This window comes from Telopea speciosissima, chromosome 2 (assembly GCF_018873765.1).
Source record: "Telopea speciosissima isolate NSW1024214 ecotype Mountain lineage chromosome 2, Tspe_v1, whole genome shotgun sequence".
Taxonomy (NCBI): Eukaryota; Viridiplantae; Streptophyta; class Magnoliopsida; order Proteales; family Proteaceae; genus Telopea; species Telopea speciosissima.
The window spans coordinates 22,881,030-22,902,441 of NC_057917.1; the positions used below are offsets into that span (position 1 = coordinate 22,881,030).

Consider the following 21,412-nt stretch of genomic DNA (forward strand, 5'->3'; position numbering starts at 1 on the left):
ATGAAACCTGTGAAACAAGATTGTTCATCAGAACACCTAATATCTAATTGAACTGCTCCGAATCAATAGCATTTTCAGGCTCTCAATGATCAATTTGTGGAGATTCTTCAAGATGGGAGAAAATTTCACTGGTAGAATACCGTAACATACAATTATCATACCATATGATCGATTCCTCCTCAACTGGGCAAGCTTGCTTAATCTCTATAGATGTTGCACCACACTGGATGTAACATCGCCTCTACAAAGGAAGAGACCATATACTGTATTTGGGTTGTGCCAACAGTAGGGGCGGGGGGAAGAGATGGGTTGCATCGGTAGTAGGGGGTGGGAGTGGAATTGCAAGAAAGGGATGAAATTCAGTGGCTATTAGGGGGCCATCAATTTCGGCAGCACTGCCTAATCTTCATGGAGATGGGGCAAGATTACACTAGGGGTGGGATTGGGCGGGGTTGCAGGAGAAAGAAGAAGAGAGAAGAAGAAAGAAAGGTATTTTGGGCATTAAATGAATTTAGCCCTTATTGACGTCACCGCTTAACGGAGACATACTAAAAGACTGGGGCTGTTTGTAATATATTTTAAACTATATGGGAGATTTGTGTAATATTTGAAAATACAAGGAAAATGTGTAATTAGAGCAAAGTTTAAGGGAGGAGTGTAATTTCAAAAATGATAACGGTTTTCATTTATTGATAATATTAATTTGGTGGGCCTAACTACAAAACCTAACACAGCTTAGGGGAAAGTTTTGATTGAGCGAAAGTTATTCCTTCAATCGTTTCAAGCTATTTCATTTCTCTTCTGTTCTGTTCTTCCGAGCCGATGCTTGAGAAAACAATTGATCAAATCAGTTTCTGCTGGTAAATCTCATTATCATCTTGAAAGTGGAGAAAGGGAAAAAAAATGCATACTGCGAAGCGAAAGTTCGATGCAATTTCATCTGCCACAGAAGAGTTCTGCGATTCTTCTTCTTCTTCTTCATCGGTTCCCTCTTCTGGTTCTGGGTGGGATTACGAGGTGTTCTTGAGCTTTAGAGGTGAGACACGCACCAACTTCACCGACCACCTCTACAACGCCCTCCTCGATAATGGAATCCACACGTTCAGAGACAACGAAGAACTCCCAATCGGAGAAAAGATCGGTCCGGCGCTTCTCTCTGCTATCCACCAGTCCAAAATAGCCATTATCATCTTCTCAAAAGGCTATGCTTCCAGCAAATGGTGCCTCCTTGAACTTGCCGAGATTGCAGAGTGCATGAAAAGACAAATAAAAGTGATGCCCGTTTTCTACCATGTAATGCCATCGGACGTCCGAAACCAGACCGGTAGCTATGAGAATGCTTTTCTAGACCACGAGAAGAAATACGACCAGGAGACTGTAGAGAGGTGGAAGAAGGCTCTGAGAGAGGTTGGTGAATTGAAAGGATGGGATCTGGAGAATGTTGCTGATGGGTAAGTCCAACACTTCTCTTACCTTTAATTAGCCAATATTAGTTTTTTAATCAGTCTTTGGTATTCGTCAGAATCAGCCGGACCGAAGAAAAATGGGATCGGAGAAAAAATGTCTGAAGTTTTTTGTATTGAGAAACTGACATAATTTTTCTCTCTGCCTTCCACCATCTCCTTGGCCTTTTTTACATACCTTAAGTTTGCTTATGAGATCTTTGTGGTTGTTGCTAAGTACGGGAAAATTAAGTGCAATTGGGTATATTCTTTACCCAAGTTTGATTTTTCTAAGCTAGGGTTCTTGGAAGGTTTTTCCTCACTTCTTTTTCCTTCATCCTTCTCCTTATCCTTGAATAGTGTTTCGAAATGGATTAAGAACTTGTGCTACCTTGGTTTCCGCTTGATAACCTTACAGCTGTTTCTGTTCTGAAACTGTGCTGAGAATCAGCAGAACAGTTTTTTTCCAAAACCTGTGCCGAGAAACCGTTTTTAACCCGCTTGGTAAACCTGTTTTTGGAAACAACCAAAACCCCCTTTTTTTTTTTTTTGGTTAATTAACAAAAGGAATCGGAGAACTTCTTCCCCAAATCGCAAAACATTTTGATTCTTACATGTGGTTGTGACTGTTCGTCACTGGTGGTTGCGATTGTTAACAACTCAGAGAAGAAATTCGAGAAAAATAGTGGGAATCCTGCATTTAACGATAATGGGTGTGTGGTTGAAGAGGAAAAGGAGTGGATTGACAAGGGTTTTAAGCTGCTGACGAAACAGCTATCGAAGCACCCTGAGGAGAGCCGAAACAATGGAAATTGATAGCTGAAGCACCCTTAGACAAGAAAAGGCTACACGCAAATCGCAGTCAGGGTTTAATCATCGTCTTTTTTGCAATTTGAACTCAAGAATCTCAGAGATTTCATGTTCAAATCTCTAATTGTGTTGAAAGGGGGATTAAGGAAATTGAGTTTGTGAGAGATTTACATAGAAATCACATAGAAGGTTTATAATCTCAGAGTTTTCAGCTAGAGAGCTCCGATTGTTCAAAGGAATTGAGACTCTGAGAGATTATAGAGAAATCAGAGAGAACGTTAATGGAAGTGAAGCAGAGAACCGCTCAATCTTTGGTGAAGAGCGATGGAGGAGATCTAAACTTCGTTGGAGGTTCCCGCAGCAGCGCGATGGAGGAGATCTGAACTTTGTTGGAGGTTTCTGCAGCTTGTGAGAGGGGTAGGTTGAAGGAAAAAATCGATTTTGGATAGTTTTATCGGGCACAGTTTTTACAACTAGTGTTGAGAAACGACAGAACATGTTGGATGTAGTCCTATATAGGCAAGGCCTAATAGGAACCAGGTAAAATCAGAATTCTGGAACTGTTCATAGGTGTGGGCTGTTTAGGATAAAATTAGGGTTAAGACTAGGAGTTTGAGTTAGGGTTTTATGTAGTAATGATATGCAGGTTTTTAGGAAGCTAATGGTATAGGTTTAATTAGGTTTAAATAAGAAATTAAAATTTTGGAATTCTAGGGTTAGGGTTTCGGGTTTTAGGTTTTAATGGTGATGGAGGGAATTAGGGTTTTTTTCAGGAACTGTGGTTGAAATTTGAGTGTTAACTGATGAGGGAATAGGACTATAGTGATTATGGATGAAGCTAGGGTTTATGGGATTGATTAGGGTTTTAGTGGAGGAAGGGAATGTGGATCGATTAGGGTTAGGTTGGAAGGTTAGGAGGAGGAGGGGAAATAATAAAACAGTAAATTAACTTACTGAATGGTAGGTTCTTCAATGGCAGCTTGGAGAAACTTGATTGAAGAAGAAGGACCTCCCGATCTACAAGATGCAAGGAGTCGTCGGAGTCCACTGGCCCTAACCCTTGATATGACTCACAAGGGGTCTTAATATGACACACAAGACAGTCTCTGAAGAGAGAAGCAGCAGCAGCAAAGGCTAACAGTAGGAAACGAATTTTTTTTAAACATAAAACTGGTGGGGGAGCCTCTCCCACGTTTCTTATTAAATAAGAGGCCAAAAGGCCTATTCCTAAATCTATTACAATTTAAATCTCCTACTTAAATCGTGGAGAGATGGACCAATTTAAAAACAAATCAAAAACTTAAAAGAAAAGACTCATCTACCCCTAGTGACTTAAAAGCAACTTAAACCACTTAAAATAAAGAAGATTCCCTACTAGCCAATAGGATATAAGAACCTCTTAGCCAATAGGATCACTTTACTTAAATTAGACCAATTGAACCAATTGGATGCAACCAATTTAACCCGGTTTAATTAAAAACACAAAATAAAAACTAAGTATGGAAATAAACTAAACTAAACTAAACTAAGGCTCCTACTAAAACCCTAGGTTTAGGGTGGCTTCTTCAATTCGAGGAGGCTAGGATCTGCATCAACTCTCCCCGACTTAGAAACATTCATCTCTGATGAATGGGAGAAATCCATGCAACACTCTGGCAACTTGGGGCTGAGCTTGTTGACATCATGAATGGGAGTCCAAGTACTATGCTTGTGTGAAGAAACTCGTCCACAGACCTTGCGATGAGGAGGAAGCAACATGTGGGCAGCAGCTTTAACACTTCCCTGGCAGAATTTTGTTGAGGTCAGAACAGTGGGAATATGGTCTTCAAGTCGTGGGGCCTTCTCTTCGAAGAACCAAGGGGGCATCACAAAGTCAATGTGTTCAACCTCCATAGGGTCTTCAATATTTATAACCTTCTCATTCAGCCCCACCTCTTCAAGAACAGCAATTGGCTTGTCATTGTCTCCCTGTGAAATGTTCCCAATTACCTCGTCACAATCAACCACATCATCCATGAGAATTGGAGCAATCGTGTGGACACTTCGAGCACCACCATCTATGTCTTCAAGGTAACAGTCTAAGTCTTCATCACTATCAGGGGGTAGTACATATATACCTTGCTCATCGTGCCCTTCAGGGGTTTCCTCTGCTTTGGTAGCCACACTAACAAGTGTATGCTTTTGGGGGCAATCTTTGGAATAGTGCTCAAGCTCATTGCAGTGGAAACACTTGTGGGGTTCATTGCTGTCTATGGGAGCTTTACCTTTATGATCAGCACGTGGAGGGGGTGTAGGACGGGAAGAACTACCAGCAAAGTAGCCTGATCGAGTAGAACCAACAATAGAATTTCCAGCTCGATTGTGACTAGTGGTAGTAGACTTGAATGCTGAAAAAGTTTTGACAGTACCCTCAGTGGAGGAATTAAATCTTCTATTCCCAGCCAATAATTCTTCAGCCTTCAATGCCTTCTCGAAACAGTCCTTGATGTCCAGAACATCAACAACTCCAATAGCCTTAACAATATCAGATCTCAATCCTAGTCAAAATCGAGATAACATCTGAGTAGCACTCTCCCTGGTATTAGTACAAGAGGAAAGAGATCGAACTGCTGTATATACTCAGATACAGTCATAGTCCCTTGCCGAAGAGAGTTGAGTTGATCTTGCATCTGAGCTTTGTAATGTCTAGGTAAGTATTTCTCTTTCAAATCATACTTCATGTCCTCCCAATTAGTAGGTGCATCACCTAGACGCTCCAAGTCTCTCTCTGTCTTTCGCCACCATTCTCGAGCAAGGCCAATCAGTTTGGTACGTGCCAATCTCATCTTTCGATCTTCAGGCAAGTCATACCAGTCAAAATAATCATCCAGGGCAGCAAGCCAATCATAGAACACCTGTGGATCACCATGCCCATTATATTCCTTTAGCTCTAGTTTGACCTTCTGTGTATTGTACCTCCTGTTAGTAGCTTCATCTCTAGTGAAGTAGGATCTCATGTATTCCTCAAAGTTAGGTCTTCGAGGTGCTTCTGTAGTTCTGTCCCTGTCTTCTCTGTAGTCATCTCTATCAGGTCTACGTCGGTCCCTGTAATCCCTGTCATGTCTGGAATGATCTCTGTGGTCCCTGTGATGTCTGGGATGATCTCTACGATATTCATCCCTTCCCAGAGTTCCATGTACTTCCGAATGAACTTGGAATCTGTCCTCCTCTACATATAGAGGGTTGCTTACAAGAGACACAGCTTGCCTTTGTTCTACAATCTGTAACCGATCACTGATCGTATGGAGCATGTCCATGATTGCAGCCATGGGATCAGGTGGGGGTGGTAGTGTTGGATCAACAACAGGGTTGCCATGTTCGTCCATGGTTCTGATACCAATTTGATGTAGTCCTACATAGGCAAGGCCTAATAGGAACTAGGTAAAATCAGAATTCTGGAATTGTTCATAGGTGTGGGCTGTTTAGGGTAAAATTAGGGTTAAGACAAGGAGTTTGAGTTAGGGTTTTATGTAGTAATGATATGTAGGTTCTTAGGAAGCTAATGGTATAGGTTTAATTAGGTTTAAATAAGAAATTAAAATTCTGAAATTCTAGGGTTAGGGTTTCGGGTTTTAGGTTTTAATGGTGATGGAGGGAATTAGGGTTTTTTAATGGACAGTTGAGGCTGCAACTGAGATCGAATGGGAGGGTTACTGAGCAGGAACTATGGTTGAAATTTGAGTGTGAACTGATGAGGGAATAGGACTGCAGTGATTATGGATGAAGCTAGGGTTTATGGGATCGATTAGGGTTTTAATGGAGGAAGGGAATGTGGATCAATTAGGGTTAGGTTGGAAGGTTAGGAGGAGGAGGGGAAATAATAAAACAGTAAATTAACTTACTAAATTGCAGGTTCTTCAATGGTAGCTTGGAGAAACTTGATTGTAGAAGAAGAAGGACCTCCCGATCTACAAGATGAAAGGAGTCGCTGGGGTCCACCAGTCCGAACCCTTGATATGACTCACAAGGGGTCTTGATATGACACACAAGACAGTCTCTGAAGAGAGAAGCAGCAGCAGCAAAGGCTAACAGTAGGAAACGAATTTTTTTTAAACATAAAACTAGTGGGGGAGCCTTTCCCACATTTCTTATTAAATAAGAGGCCAAAAGGCCTATTCCTAAATCTATTACAATTTAAATCTCCCACTTAAATCGTGGAGAGATGGACCAATTTAAAAACAAATCAAAAACTTAAAAGAAAAGACTCATCTACCCCTAATGACTGAAAAGCAACTTAAACCACTTAAAATAAAGAAGATTCCCTACTAGCCAATAGGATATAAGAACCTCTTAGCCAATAGGATCACTTCACTTAAATTAGACCAATTGAACCAATTGGATGCAACCAATTTAACCTGGTTAAATTAAAAATACAAAATTAAAAACTAAGTATGGAAATAAAATAAACTAAACTAAACTAAGGCTCCTACTAAAACCCTAGGTTTAGGGTGGCTTCTTCAATTCGAGGAGGCTAGGATCTGCATCATGTTCTGTCAAAAGTCTTCCAGGGAGCATAAATTTTGATTTATGTTTCCAAAAACACTCAAAAAACACTTCGTTATCAAGTGGTTTTTGAGTGTTTTTCCGCTTCTCAGAATGGAAAAACACCAGAAACTGTTTCTCGTAAGGTTATCAAGCGGGCTCTTGGTTTCCATCATTACAAGACCTAAGTTTTCAGTTGTGCACAAGTAGGGGTGTCACAACATGCACTGAACGGCAACCCGACCCAATCCGGACTGCTAAGGTTTGAATCGAACCGAGCTGAGCCTTATAGGGCTGGTTTCGGTTTCAATAATTTAAAACCCCTCGGTTTAGGCATGATTCGGGCCACACCGACGGTCCCTCGATAGGCTTGCATGAACCAAAAATTAACAGCCCCGAATTGAAAAACCCGACCCAACACAAACCGAAAACATCTTAAGTATATATGTACTCCCATGCCATTGCACTCTTTCAAACTTGTTAGGATAAAAGAAATGGAGCCCAACCCATTTGAAAAGGTAAAAAATAAAAAATGGAGCCCTGCCCATTTGATAAGGCCCCATCTGGCAAACGAGTTTCGGTCTAAAACCGGGCTCCTAACGGTTTGATACCGGTTTTTAAACTGACCCAAACTTTTCAAACCTGTTAACACAAACCGAACCCGAACCAAGACCAAACCGAACCGAACCGAAACCGTAAAGCCTTATAGGTTTGGTTTCGGATTCACCATTCCCTCACCGAAACCGGCCCGAACTGACCGATTGACACTCCTATGCACAAGTGAAGTTTTTCCATCATGTTTTTTATCCTCCTAGCTAGAGATTTACATCACTTTACTGGTTATGAAATAGTGACTTTTCATGAGAGAAGCTTTAAATTGCTGTCAAGCTAAAATCACCTAATCGCAACTTAAATTAGGATAAAGCCCCAGGATAATGAATTTGCCTCTAAATGACACTTGGCCCTCCACTCTTCAGCACATTTAAACCTTACAACTATGGATACCAATTATCACAGGCAGACTAGTGTAGGACAGGGTTGGGAAACCTAGAAAATTATCCTAACTAAAAGATAGGAAGGTTGGGAAGGGTATCCAACTCATGTATCTCAGCATACATACAGAAATTCTTAAAAATTATTGCCATAAATAAAGAAAAAAATAAATCGTATATGCGAATTTCATACTAAGTATGAAAAGAAAATTTGATAAAAGAAACATGATACAACAACAAGTCAACAACAACAACAAACTCAGCCTTATCTCAACTTAATGGGGTCGGCTACATAGATCCAAACAAAACAAAGTAGGGAAAAAAAGGAATTCGAACCTACAAGGGGTAAAAAGTATGGAAAAGAGGGGTGGGGAAAGAGGTGAGTAATGAAGAAAAGAGAAACACTAATGAAAGATATGAAAAACATAGAAAGATGAAAGATAGTAAGAAGAAAGAGGCATAACCCAGCATGTCAGGAGATTCTCAGCTACATGGGGTCTGCGATATGGATCCTTGCCCTCTAATAGACTCTGTTCGAGGTCATACTTGGTACAAGACCAGACTATGCATGTCCTTTCTTACCACTTCTCCTATGGTCATTTTAGGTCTGCCCCAACCTCTTTTAGCTCCTTCAATTGGAATCATATCACTCCTCCTTGCTAGGGCGTCCCTAGGCCTCCGTTGAATATGACCATACCACCTTAAACGGCTCTCTCGCAGCTTGTCACTGATCAGGGCAACTCCCAACTCCGCTCTTATATGTTCATTTCGAACTTTATCCTTCCTTGTTTTTTCACACATCCATCTTAACATCCTCATCTCTGCTACACAAAGCTTATCAATATGACACTTCTTAATTACCCAACATTCTACCCCATACATCATGGCTGGTCGAACAACAATCCTATAGAACTTTCCTTTAAGCTTAAGGAATGCGTTGGTCACACGGTACTCTGGACGCACCTCTCCACTTCATCCATCCCACTTTAATTCTCTAAGAAACATCATCCTCTATGTCACCTTCTTTATTTATGATTTACCCTAGATATCTAAAATAGTCACTTTGTAGTATCTCTCTTTCCTCAATTCACACCATATTAGTATCCATCAAAGTGTGACTAAAATTACACATCATATGCTCCATCTTTGTTTTACTAATCTTAAAGCCTTTTGTTTCCAAGGTTGACCTCTAAAGCTCTAACTTAGAGTTAATCCTTTCTTTTGTCTCATCCACCAAAACGATATCATCGGTGAAGAGCATACACCAAGGGACCTCATCTTGAATGCTCTTGGTTATATCGTCCATGATAAGCGCAAAAAAGTAAGGACTTAAGGTTGAACCCTGATGTAATCCAATCGTAATTGGAAATTTCTTGCCCTAACCTCCCACATTTCTCACACTAGTTATCGCGCCCTCATACATATCTTTAATGGCTTTCACATTTTTAATTGACACCCCCCTTTTTACTAGAATATGTTGGATTAGATCTCTAGGGACTCGGTCATAGACTTTTTCCAGGTCGATAAAAGACCAAATGGAGATCCTTCTTGCTATCTCTATATCTTTCCATAAGCCTCCTCAATAGATAGATAGCTTCTGTCGTGGATCTACCTGGCATAAAGCCAAATTGGTTCATCGAGATATGAGTTTCTCTTTTCAAACGTGATTTAATAACCTTCTCCCATAGTTTCATAGTGTGACTCATTAGCTTTATGCTTTTATAGTTATTGCAACTTTGGATATCACCTTTATTTTTGTAGATTGGAACAACAACGCTTCTCCTCCATTCATCTAACATCTTCCTAGAGTTCATAATCTTGTTAAACAAGTTGGTTAACCATTAAACCCCACAACCTCCAAGGGTTTTCCACACTTCTATTAGAATCTCTTTTGGGCCTAGAGTTTTGCCTGCTTTCATCTTTCTCAAGGCTTCTTTAACTTCCGCCACACTAACCTTTCTTACATATTTATGGTGGTGCCTTGTTGAATAAAGCAATCATTCGGTTAATTTCTACTCGACCTATCTCCATTTAGTAGGTCACAAATATACTCATCCCATTTCTTCACGATGCCCTCCTCCCTTACCAACACTCTTTCATCCTCACTCTTAATGCATCTCACCTGGTCAAACTACTCTTCTTTTCTCTCATCTTAGCTATCTTATAAATAGCTTTTTCCCCTTCTTTAGTGTTAAGGTTGGTATAAAGATCCTCATACTTCTTCACCCTAACCATCCCCATAATCTTTCTAACTTCGTTTCTTGCATCATAGTACCTCATTTTATCCTCAATTTCATTAGTCCTTTACAGGTTTTAAAGTATCGGTGTGTATCGTACCGTATCGGCCGATAGGTATCGGTATCGGTCGTGTCGATACGATACATACCGATACATATTTATTTTTAAAAAAAAAAACAATATATCAACTGTATCGATATGTATCGTTTGATACATGTCGATGCGGTACGATACGGTAAATACGTATGGGTATAGCCGATACGTTCTGTTTTCAATTTATTATTATTATTTTTTAAATGTATCGGTACGTATCGATATGTATCGATCAATACGTACCGATACATATTGATACGTATCGATACACATGCCTTTTTTCATATTTTACACCAAACACGAACCAGAATTGTCAACCCTCCGTGTCACAAACTAAATCTCAACTTTTTCTCCCTTCGGGTTTATATTGGGTTGGGTCGGATCCACATCGCACTTGAATCCTTGGAATACAAGACATACTCAACACTAGAAGGGAAAAGGTAGGTTTTTTTCAAAAAACTTGATCTTTTGCTTCAAATCTTGCATTTTAGTTCTTTTTTTTTGCTATGATTCAAGGAGAATAGGTTCAACTAACTATTAGATGCATGCTTTGTATACATTTGCAATGATTTGAACTCAAATCCACCGTTTTTCACCCTAAACCGAAAATGGCTTCCTTAAGGGTCAGTATTGTGCTTATGTTCGGTCAGTACACAACATCATCATAGTCGCTCTTATTCTTGAAGACCCTTACAGACATGAGTTTGATCCACCCCGACATTCTTCATGGCAATAGAGTGACTCTGCAGATAAGCAATCTCATCTTTTATAGCAATTTAGAAGTGCCGCACTTGTCTGGCTGTACATTATTCACAATTCTTAGTGTATATGCATGATATATGACCTATATTGCTTGTTTGTATTGTTTTTTGTGTCTAAAAATGTATTTCCATGTGTATTTTGATCATTTTCATGCGTTTCTGCACCAATCGATATGTATCTCCAATACGTATCTCCGATACGATACGATACGTCTTTTAAAATCGCCTGACCGATACGATACCCAATACCGATACTTTAAACCTTGGTCCTTTGCCAAGTCTTAAAACAAACTTTCTTATTCTTAATAGTTGTTTGGACCTCAACGTTCCACCACCAAGTCTCCCTATGGGCCTGTTGACTACTCTTCGCTTCCCCTGGCACATCTTTGGCAACCCTTTTAATACAAGTCATCATCTCGTGCCACATCGCATTGGTGTCTCCTTCAAAGTCCCACTTTCCTTGTTTGACTACATTATCAGTAAAAGTCTTTAGGTGCTTCCCTTTTAATCTCCACCACCTTATCTTAGGGTGCATAGGTTCTCTCCTACACTTCTTGGCGCTGAGACATATCTAAGGTCACTAGTCTATGTTGGGTTGTTAGGCTCTCTCCATGGATAACCTTATAGTCCATACACACCATTCTGTCGACCCTTCTTGTTACGAAGAAGTCAATTTGACTAATATGAACCCCACTTTTGTAGGTAACTAGGTGTTGAATTATTTATCCACCCGTGTCCCCCTTTGGATAGTCTGCCGTGTTAGAGCTTCTATATGATATACATAATGTTTCCTCCCTTTCCAACAAGGTCGGCCTTTTAGAGGAAGCGGTTCCAACACTAGGTGTTCCTCTCTCTTTTTTCAAAGAAAGTGTTCACAATGGCTAGATCATAAGCTACTGCAAAGTCTAGGATTGAGGTCCCCTTCTCATTCCTCTCCCTAACCCCAAAGCCTCCATGGACACCTTCATAGCCTCTACAATCTCTCCCAACGTGGTCGTTCAGGTCACCTCCAATAATAATTGATTCATCCTGGCCAAAACCCTGCACTAAATCATCCATAAGATCCCAAAATTGGTGCTTATTGCTTTCATCCAAACCTATCTGGGGTGCATAAGTGCAAACGATATTGACAACCTCTTTCTCCAACATTAGTTTGATGGATATAATCCTATCACCCATTCTTTTGACCTCCACTACCTCATTCTTTAGATCTTTAGCCACAATTATCCCCACTCTGTTTCTCTTACTTTGGTCTCCCGCATACCAAAGTTTGAAGTCGTCTAACACTTTAGCTTTGTTACCCTTCCATCTTGTCTCTTGGATACAAGTTATATTAATCCTTTGTCTCCTCATAACATCTATCAACTCCATGCTCTTACTTGTTAAGGATCCAATGTTCCAGGAAGCTAATCTAATCCTATGCTTCTGGGCTGGTAAAGTTCCTCTTATTTGCCCTTGCCTACTTATCACTGCATCAGGGCAACGATGTGGTGCGTTGCATACGGGGGAACGCCCTAGAAGAGAGAGGCCGGAAAGACATGAGATCAAGAAAAAGATCAAAAAACAAAAGGATCCATGCAAAGGTGATTGGCTGAATATACTACAGTGCCGGCTGCCGACCTGACGCACCACTATAGGAAAATAGGATATTTAAAAGAAAAGTACAAACAGTGGGTTTGCAAGCATTAAATAAAGGGATAAGACTAAAGCCGAGACACAGAATCACTTAGGCATCAGATAATGGAAGCCATGCTCATAGTACAAGACATAAAAATCAGAGGATATATTAAAACTTCCAGGCAGGTAACTCAGAAAGCAGCTAACGAAACAGCTTGGAAAAAAGACAAATGAAACAGAAGGAACAAATAATGAAACAAATGGATGCAACTAATAAAACAGATGAAATATATAATGCAATCAGACCCACAGTATGTCAAGCACAACCAAATGAATCACATGAAAGCACTACTGTGCAGATACTAAAATAGCAATATAAAGGTACATAACAAGCACGTAATGTACTAACAATAAGCAATAAAAAGCGAGCAATGAGTTGGAATATAATGCACTAACAATACGCAATAAAACAGGGTCAGGCAGTGATATTAGAGCAATGTATGGCAGCCAAACACAATAAAAGCTAGCAATGATGTGGCAATATACGGTTCAAGCAGTGAAAATAGAGCAATACACAATAAGCCGATAATAATGCTCTAGCAATAAGTAATATAAGGCAAGCAGCGATGAGGTAATACAAGGATGCAGCAGAGGAATAAAAGAAATGTTGAATAATGTAAACCAGAATACCGTGGGCCGGGTATTCTGGTCTTTTTGGGGTTTTATTATATGTTTTGTGTATTGCTTAGCTAAGTTGGCTAAGCTAGGGGTTTTTTAGTCATTAGGATGTAATAGCATTAACATATGGCTTGCTTGATCACATTGATCATTCAAACATTCTCCCAATTTTCTGTTTTGTTAACATGGTATTAGAGCCAACTTCTCTGATCTAGGTTTTCAAAACCCCATCCCCTCCATCGTTTTTTCTTTTCCACCCTCTTCCACTTGATCTTCTCCTTTTCTCTTCCTTGGTTCTCTTCCATCACTAGGGCAGCACTAATGAGGTGATCACAGGATCTAGATGCTGCCTTCAATCTCACCTCTTCAACAGATGATTTAATCACAGATCAAGTTCGATAGCTGCTGCCTGTGTCTCTGCGATGTTTTGGAAATCTCTCCTCCTTGAAGATCGAGCTCTTTTTTCTATTGGAAGCTGATTTTCCCTATTGGAGATCCACCATAGCAGTATTGGACAGCAACTATCACAGATTTTTCAAGTTATTTGTAGCCGATATCAATTATCGATCTCTCTTCAGGGTTTTGAAAAACCGAGACTCTTATCGATTTTTGGTTTTTCTCTTCTCTGCTTGGCTGATCTTTGGAGATCTTATTCACACTACTTCAAGGATCAATCGACACTGTTGGTGCTCCCTTCAATTGAAGTTTTTTCAGATTTCCAGCCTTCCACAACCTTGGATTGAATTCTGCCTAGATCGATCAGGTTTTGCTAGTTTTTTTGGCTCTCGGCTGGTGCATTGTTTATAATATATGGATGCTATGGATGGGTCTGATATTACATCTGCTACTTCTGATGTTGAAGGGCATAATAAGCCTGAATATATTCCTTATGCTTCAGCTATTAAGCTTGATGGGACAAATTATCTGATGTGGTCCTGTTCTACTTACTTAACTATTGCTGGCCGTGGCCTTACTGGGCATCTCCTTGGCACTTCTGCTGCACCCTCTGAACCTGGTCCTCTTCTTGCTCGATGGATGTCTAATGATGCTATGGTTATGGCATATTGGATATACTCTATGCAGCCTGGCCTCTCCAGCAATTATTTGTCATTGGACACTGCCCATCATATATGGAGTGCTGCCAAGGAGACCTATGGACAGGTAGGGAACGATGCTCAAGTGTATGAAATTCGAAAGAAAATTCATGACACTACACAAAAGGAGCTACTTGTCTCTAAATACTATGCTGTCCTTAAAGGTCTTTGGCAGCAACTGGATCACTACTTTGCTTTTCAGCCTTCCACTCCTACAGATATTATGGCCTATAAGAAACATGTGGACAAAATTCGGGTCTATGACTTTCTGGCTGGTCTGAACATTGAGTATGATCCCATTCGTCAGCAAGTTCTTAGTAGGTTTCCCTTCCCTACCCTGGAGCAATCTTTTGCCTTGGTTCATACTGAGGAATCTCGTAGAGCTGCCATGCTTCATCAGTCTCCTGTTGATAGGTCTGACCTACTGGCTGGTTCTACCCTTGCTACTCCTACTGATGCTTCCCCCACTGCTACTACTTCCACCAAGGAACCTGTTAAGTGTGAGCACTGCAATAAACTTTATCACACTAAGGCTACTTGCTAGAAATTACATGGGAAGCCTGCTGATTTTGAGGCCAAACGTGGTCATGCTAAAACTAAAACAAAGCTAATCACACTGAAAGTGTAGCTCCAGCTCCCACTGCTGACAATGGTCTTTCCCAGGAGGAATTACAGGCTTTCAGGTGTATGTTACAGTCTTCCGCTGTCTCTACTACATCTCTTCCTGCCAGTTACTCTTCTCCATCATGTTCCCACTTTGCCCGTTCAGGTATTTTCTTTGCTGGTCATTGTGCATCGATTGTCTCCACTCCATGGATCATAGACTCCGGCACCACTGACCACATGACAGGTTCCTCTAGCCTTTTCCATACTTATTTCCCTACTTCAGGCAAGGATAAGGTGAAAGTGGCTGATGGTTCCCTCTAATCTGTTTCTGGGAAAGGATCCATTAGTTGCTCCCCCTCTTACCTTGTCCTCCGTTTTGCATATACCAAATTTCACTACTAATCTTCTTTCTATTAGTAGTCTTACCAAAGATTTGAATTGCAAAGTGACTTTTTTTGCCACTCATTATGTTTTTCAAGAACTAGACTTGGAGAAGACGATTGGATCGGGTAAAGTACATGGTGGATTATACCTGCTTGATGATGGCCAGCTCCCTCCACGGGCATTGCCTTCCAAGTTATGTCAGCCTTCATCTTTCTCTTCTGAACTCCACCAGTGGCATTCTAGATTAGGACACCCCCCTTTAAGAACTTTATCCCATTTATTTCCAGCTTTGGTCAAAAGTTGTAATAAGGAAGATTTTTTTGTGTGAGGCTTGTGTCTTGGCCAAACAGACACGTTCAAACTATCATATTAGTAATAAAAGATGTTCTTCCCGATTTCAATTGGTTCATTCTGATGTGTTGGGTCCTAGTCGTAAAGTATCTCTTTCTGGTCATCGGTGGTTTGTTACATTCATTGATTGTTATTCTCGATCTACTTGGGTCTACCTGATGCATACAAAGATTGCAGTTTTTTCCTGTTTTCAGCATTTTCATAAAATGGTTCAGACTCAATTTAATGCCACTCTCAAAATCTTGAGAAGTGACAATGGGAGAGAGTATATGGAAGGTTAGTTCCAACAATACCTTGATGCCCATGGAATCTTACATCAGACCAGCTGTGTTGATACTCCAGCCCAGAATGGTGTGGCTGAGAGAAAAAATGGCCATCTCTTGGAGGTGGCTAGAGCACTTATGTTTGCTCGCAATAGTCCCTCGTTTTATTGGAGTGATGCTGTCCTTACTGCAGCCTATTTTATAGGCTGCCTTCCCGGGTTCTTGACTCCAAGTCTCCTATTGAGCTCTTACATGGCTCTACTACTTTCATTGTTCCCCCTAAGGTTTTTGGCTGTGTTTGTTATGTTAGGGATATTAGATCCCCTAGTAAACTTGAGCCCCGTGGTCTCCGCTGCATTTTTTTGGGATACTCTGCCACCCAAAAGGGGTACAAGTGTTATTATCCTCCTGCCCGTTGTACCCTGGTCAGTATGGCTGTTGTCTTTCATGAGAATCTCTCATATTATTTGTCCCCACCTCTTCGGGGGAAGAGTGTTAGTGAAGATATGCTGACTATAGAACCTCCCCTTCCATATGTTCACAATGAGTTTGTTCCTGTTCCTCCTACTCCTAGTCCTTCCTCTACCTCAGGGGGAGAAGTTCCTATACAGGGGGAGACCATTACAGATAATGTTGACATTCCTATTCAGGGGGAGGTAACTCCAGTCCAGAAAACCATTAGTGAATTTCAGAAGTGGATTAATGATTCTAATGTGCAGACTTATACAAGGAAACATTAGCAGCTTCAATCCATTGCGATACCAGTACCTATCCAGTTGCCGAACTTGGATCTAGAACCTACTGCTCCACCTGGTAATATTTCTTCTCTTGATTTATCCATTGCTGTTTGCAAAGGTATCAGGGCTTGCACTAAACACCCTATATCCCATGTTGTTTCTTATGACTCCCTTTCTCCATCTTTTCGTGCTTTTGTTTCTTCCCTTTCTTCTGTTCGTATTCCTAACAATTTGGAGGAAGCTCTATCAGATGGAAAGTGGAAGGCAACAATGATGGAAGAAATGGAAGCCCTGAAAAAAAATGATACTTGGGATCTTGTGATTCTTGCACCAGGGAATAGGACTGTTGGATGCAAGTGGGTGTTTGTGGTGAAACAGAAGGTGGATGGCACTGTGGATAGATATAAGGTACGACTCATGGCAAAATGGTTTACTCAGAGATATGGGATTGCTTACCAGGGGACCTTTGCCCCTGTTGCAAAGCTGAATACTGTTCGAGTTTTGCTATCTTGTGCAGTCAATCTTGGATGGGATTTACAATAGCTAGATGTGAAGAATGCCTTTCTCAATGGAGAACTTGATGAGGCAGCATACATAGACATTCCACCAGGGTTCTCTTATGACAAAAACCAAGGCAAAGTGTGTAAGTTGAAGCAGTCACCTAGAGCATGGTTTGGCCGGTTTCACAAGACCATGATTTCTGTGGGCTACAAGCAGAGTAATGTTGATCACACTCTTTTTATAAAGAGGGTTGGTGGAAAACTTACTGTTCGTATAGTTTACGTTGATGATATTGTTGTCACAGGCGATGATGGTGATGGGATCAGTCGTTTGAAGACTTTTCTTGGACAGGAGTTTGAGATTAAGGATCTAGGAAAGCTAAGGTACTTTCTTGGGATTGAAGTTGCCAGATCTTCTAAGGGCATTTTTCTCTCCCAAAGGAAGTATGTCCTAGACTTATTGGCTGAAACTGGTTTGTTGGGGTGTCACCCTTTAGATACTCCTATGGATGTTAGTGTTCGTCTCAAGGAAAAAGAGGGTGAACCTGTTGATAAAGGCCGGTACCAAAGATTAGTGGGGAAGTTAATTTATCTCTCACACACACGTCTAGACATTGCTGTTGCTGTAAGTACTGTGAGTCAGTTTATGCATGACCCCTACTCTTCCCATATGGAGGCAGTTCTTCGTATTCTTCACTACTTGAAGTCATCTCCAGGGAAAGGAATTCTCCTGTCTCCACATGATCACCTACGGATAGAAGTATACACTGATGCGAATTAGGCTGGCTCTCCTGATCGCAAATCTATTTCTGGGTATTGTTCTTTTGTAGGTGGCAATCTTGTCACTTGGCGTAGCAAGAAGCAAAATATGGTAGCTCGTTCTAGTGCCAAAGCAATATTTCGTACTATGACACAAGACATTTGTGAGTTGCTTTGGTTGAAGGGTTTGCTACAAGATCTTAGTGTTCCTATTCGTCTTCCTATGATGTGGTATTGTGACAACAAGGCTGCAATAAGCATTGCACATAATCCAGTACAGCTTGAGCGTACCAAGCATGTTAAAGTGGATAGTTATTTCATCAAAGAAAAATTAGAAGGGCTGATTTGTGTTCCTTTTGTGAAGTCTACTAATCAGCTTGCTGGTATTTTCACCAAGGGACTGCCTGGAAAGATGTTTCATCATAACTTAGTCAAGTTGGGGATGTTTGATATTTTTGCTCCAACTTGAGGGGGAGTGTTGAATAATGTAAACCAGAATACCGTGGGGGTATTCTGGTCTTTTTGGGGTTTTATTAAATGTTTTGTGTATTGCTTAGCTAAGTCGGCTAAGCTAGGGGTTTTTTGGTCATTAGGATGTAATCCTTAATGCTATTAATATATGGTATGCTTGATGACATTGATCATTCAAGCATTCTCCCAATTTTCTGTTTTGTTAACAAGAAACATGATAAATCAGTACATTCCTTTGCTGTCCCATGGGTTAGAAGGCTGTGAATAAGTTTTAATCACTACCTCAACCCCAAAGATTGTATCATCAAGGCCTTCTTGTTGTTGGTAGAAGAATATTCAAGGTATTTCGGGGCTGAAGTTGATACAAAATTGGAAAAGTTGGAACTGATAGATGAACTAGTAAGAAATTTAACAATAATCAAGTCTAGGCAAGAAGAGAAAATTGGTTTCATGAAGATTTGGCTAAGGAGGATCAAGGGAATTTAGGATACCACATCTTTCCTCACATCATTCCTATTCTAGCCAAACAAGTTTGATTTATTGGGATTTATGGGCTGTTGTAGTTGAAGGAACAAATGGTAGACTCTTAAGAAATGAAAATGGAGGTTGGGAGAAATATGTTGGAACAAGCAACAATGGATTTGGGGGATCAAACAGAGATGGTATGCTGGAGGTATAGAGTTTGAAAGAGAGGAGCAGTCGATAGAAGAAGATAGACAAGAAAGAAGAAGATCATCTTGGCTTCACACCATCTTGGATTCACTCCAAGAATTGCAGTCACTCACACTGCAAAAAAAAGAGAGTAATCTCACTAGTTCCAAATACTTCCATTCATTCCATAATGAGTACAAAGGGCCTCATAACATTATACACTAAAAAAAATAAATCCTATAACTGCCCATATAACTACATATTAAACTTCTAAACAGTTATTTCTTAAAATATCTGCCCATATGACTACAACATAATAACAACACAATAACAAAATAAGAAAGTCTGGCCCCAAATAATAAAAAAAAGGCTGTACCCAGTGCACATGGCTCCCGCGTTTTGCAGGGTCTGGCCCCAAATAAAAATACGATAAAATAATAAAAAGAACTATACATACTACTGGTCATCTAGCCATAATGAAGTGGCATGTGGTTGCATGTCTATGTTTCCTCTATTAAGTCCTAAATCCTTGAGTGATGTCCTCATTCACTGACCCACCTCTTTTGAACACATCTTGGCTTGACAATGAAGAAACCAAGTATTACAAGTTTTCAATCTCTCTTAAAATACTACTCAAGAATGAGGAGGAAGCTAGGAGTAAATTTCCATTGAAAGGAGGAGCCACTCCCAACAACAAATAAGGACTGGGACCCAAATAATTGTAATAGTGGGTGGCATGGTTCTAAGAATTGGTATACCGATTCGGATCAAGTCATCAAGAACATTACAGGCTTATCTGAACCGATCTGGTTGGCCACTAGGTTGGTACCGATCTGTATCAGTCGATCCGACCCCATCCAATCAAGTCACCAAGAACCTTGTAGGCTGACCCGAACTGATACAGGCTGATAATTGGCCTATCCAGGCCGATACCGATTCTGAGAACCATGATACTGGGCCAATCCGGGATCTGATCAAGTCACCAAGACCCTTGTAGGCTGACCCAAACTGATACAGGCTGATAATTGGCCTATCTAGGCCGATACCGATTCTTAGAACTATGATACTGGGCCAATCCAGGGTCCGATCAAGTCACCAAGACCCTTGTAGGCTGACCCGAACTGATACAGGGTGATAATTGGCCTCTCTTTATTGTTCAAGATTTAGGGTGAGAATGAATAGGAAGAATGCAATAAAATATCGCTAATATATTTTAGTTCACAAAATGTTTCATCCATGTCCAATTCTTATGATTCCTTCCACACCCCCCCCCCCCCCTCTTTTTTTTTTTTTAAATTTATCATCCAGCTCATTTATTTTCCTTCTTGTTTGAATTATGCAGGCATGAAGGGAAGTCAATAAAATTAATTGTTAAAGAAGTTTGGAGTGAATTAAGAAAGAGCCCCTTGACTGTTTCGAACAACATGGTTGGAATCCATTCTCATGTAGAAAAAATGATGAAGTTGTTAAACATTGCATCTAAAGATAGAAGGATTGTGGGTATCCATGGCTTAGGTGGCATTGGTAAGACAACAATTGCCAGGTGTGTGTACAATACAGTCTATCATCACTTTGAAGGATGTAGCTTTATAGCAGATGTTCGAGAAACTTTCCAAACAAGGGGAGCTGTCCATTTGCAAAGTCAACTTGTCACTAATATCTTGAACATAGAGAATCCAAACATTACTAGTGTTGATCAAGGAATTGATGTGATTAAGCAAAGACTATCCAATAAAAAAATTCTTATTGTTTTTGATGATGTGGATGAAAATACTGATTTAAATGCGATAATCGGGGAGCGTGATTGGTTTGGTTTTGGAAGTAAGATTATTATTACAACCAGGGACAGACATATCTTAGATGTTCTTGAAGTTGACGAAATGTATGAGCCCAATGAAATGGATTCAGATCAATCTCTTAAACTTTTCAGCAAACATGCTTTTAAAATGGACCGACCTCCTGAAAATTATTTGGTTCTCTCAAAAGATGTGGTAAAAACTACTGGAGGACTTCCTTTGGCTCTTGAGGTTATAGGTTCATATTTATTTCGTAAAGGAGAATCAGCATGGAAAGACACAGTGAAGAAGTTGGCCAAAATTCCAAATAATGTAGTGCAGAAAAAGTTGAGAATAAGTTATGAAGGATTAACTTATGAAGAGAAAGAGATGTTTCTTGACATTGCTTGTTTTTTTATTGGAATGGATAAGAATATTGCATTTTACATATGGAATGGCTGTGACTTTTTCCCTGGAGATGGAATTGAAAATCTCTGCCTAAAGTCACTGGTTAAGATTGGTGAAGAAAATGAGTTAAGGATGCATGATCAGCTAAGAGATCTTGGAAGGGAAATTGTTCGTCAAGAAAACCTTAAGGAGCTTGGGCAACGTAGTAGGTTGTGGTCGCATGAGGAGGTATTGGAAGTATTGAGTACTCAACAGGTTGGT

General features: G+C 40.3%; 1 protein-coding gene across 1 annotated transcript in view; it reads left to right on the forward strand.

Moving 5' to 3' along the window:
• Positions 1–903: 903 nt before the first annotated feature.
• Positions 904–21,412, forward strand: part of LOC122650564 (disease resistance protein L6-like) — a 29,818-nt gene continuing 9,309 nt past the window's right edge. Inside the window, exons 1-2 of the mRNA XM_043843968.1 lie at positions 904–1,451; positions 20,311–21,406. Of these exons, the coding sequence (XP_043699903.1) occupies positions 904–1,451; positions 20,311–21,406 (1,644 nt within the window). The remainder of the gene's footprint in view (positions 1,452–20,310; positions 21,407–21,412) is intronic.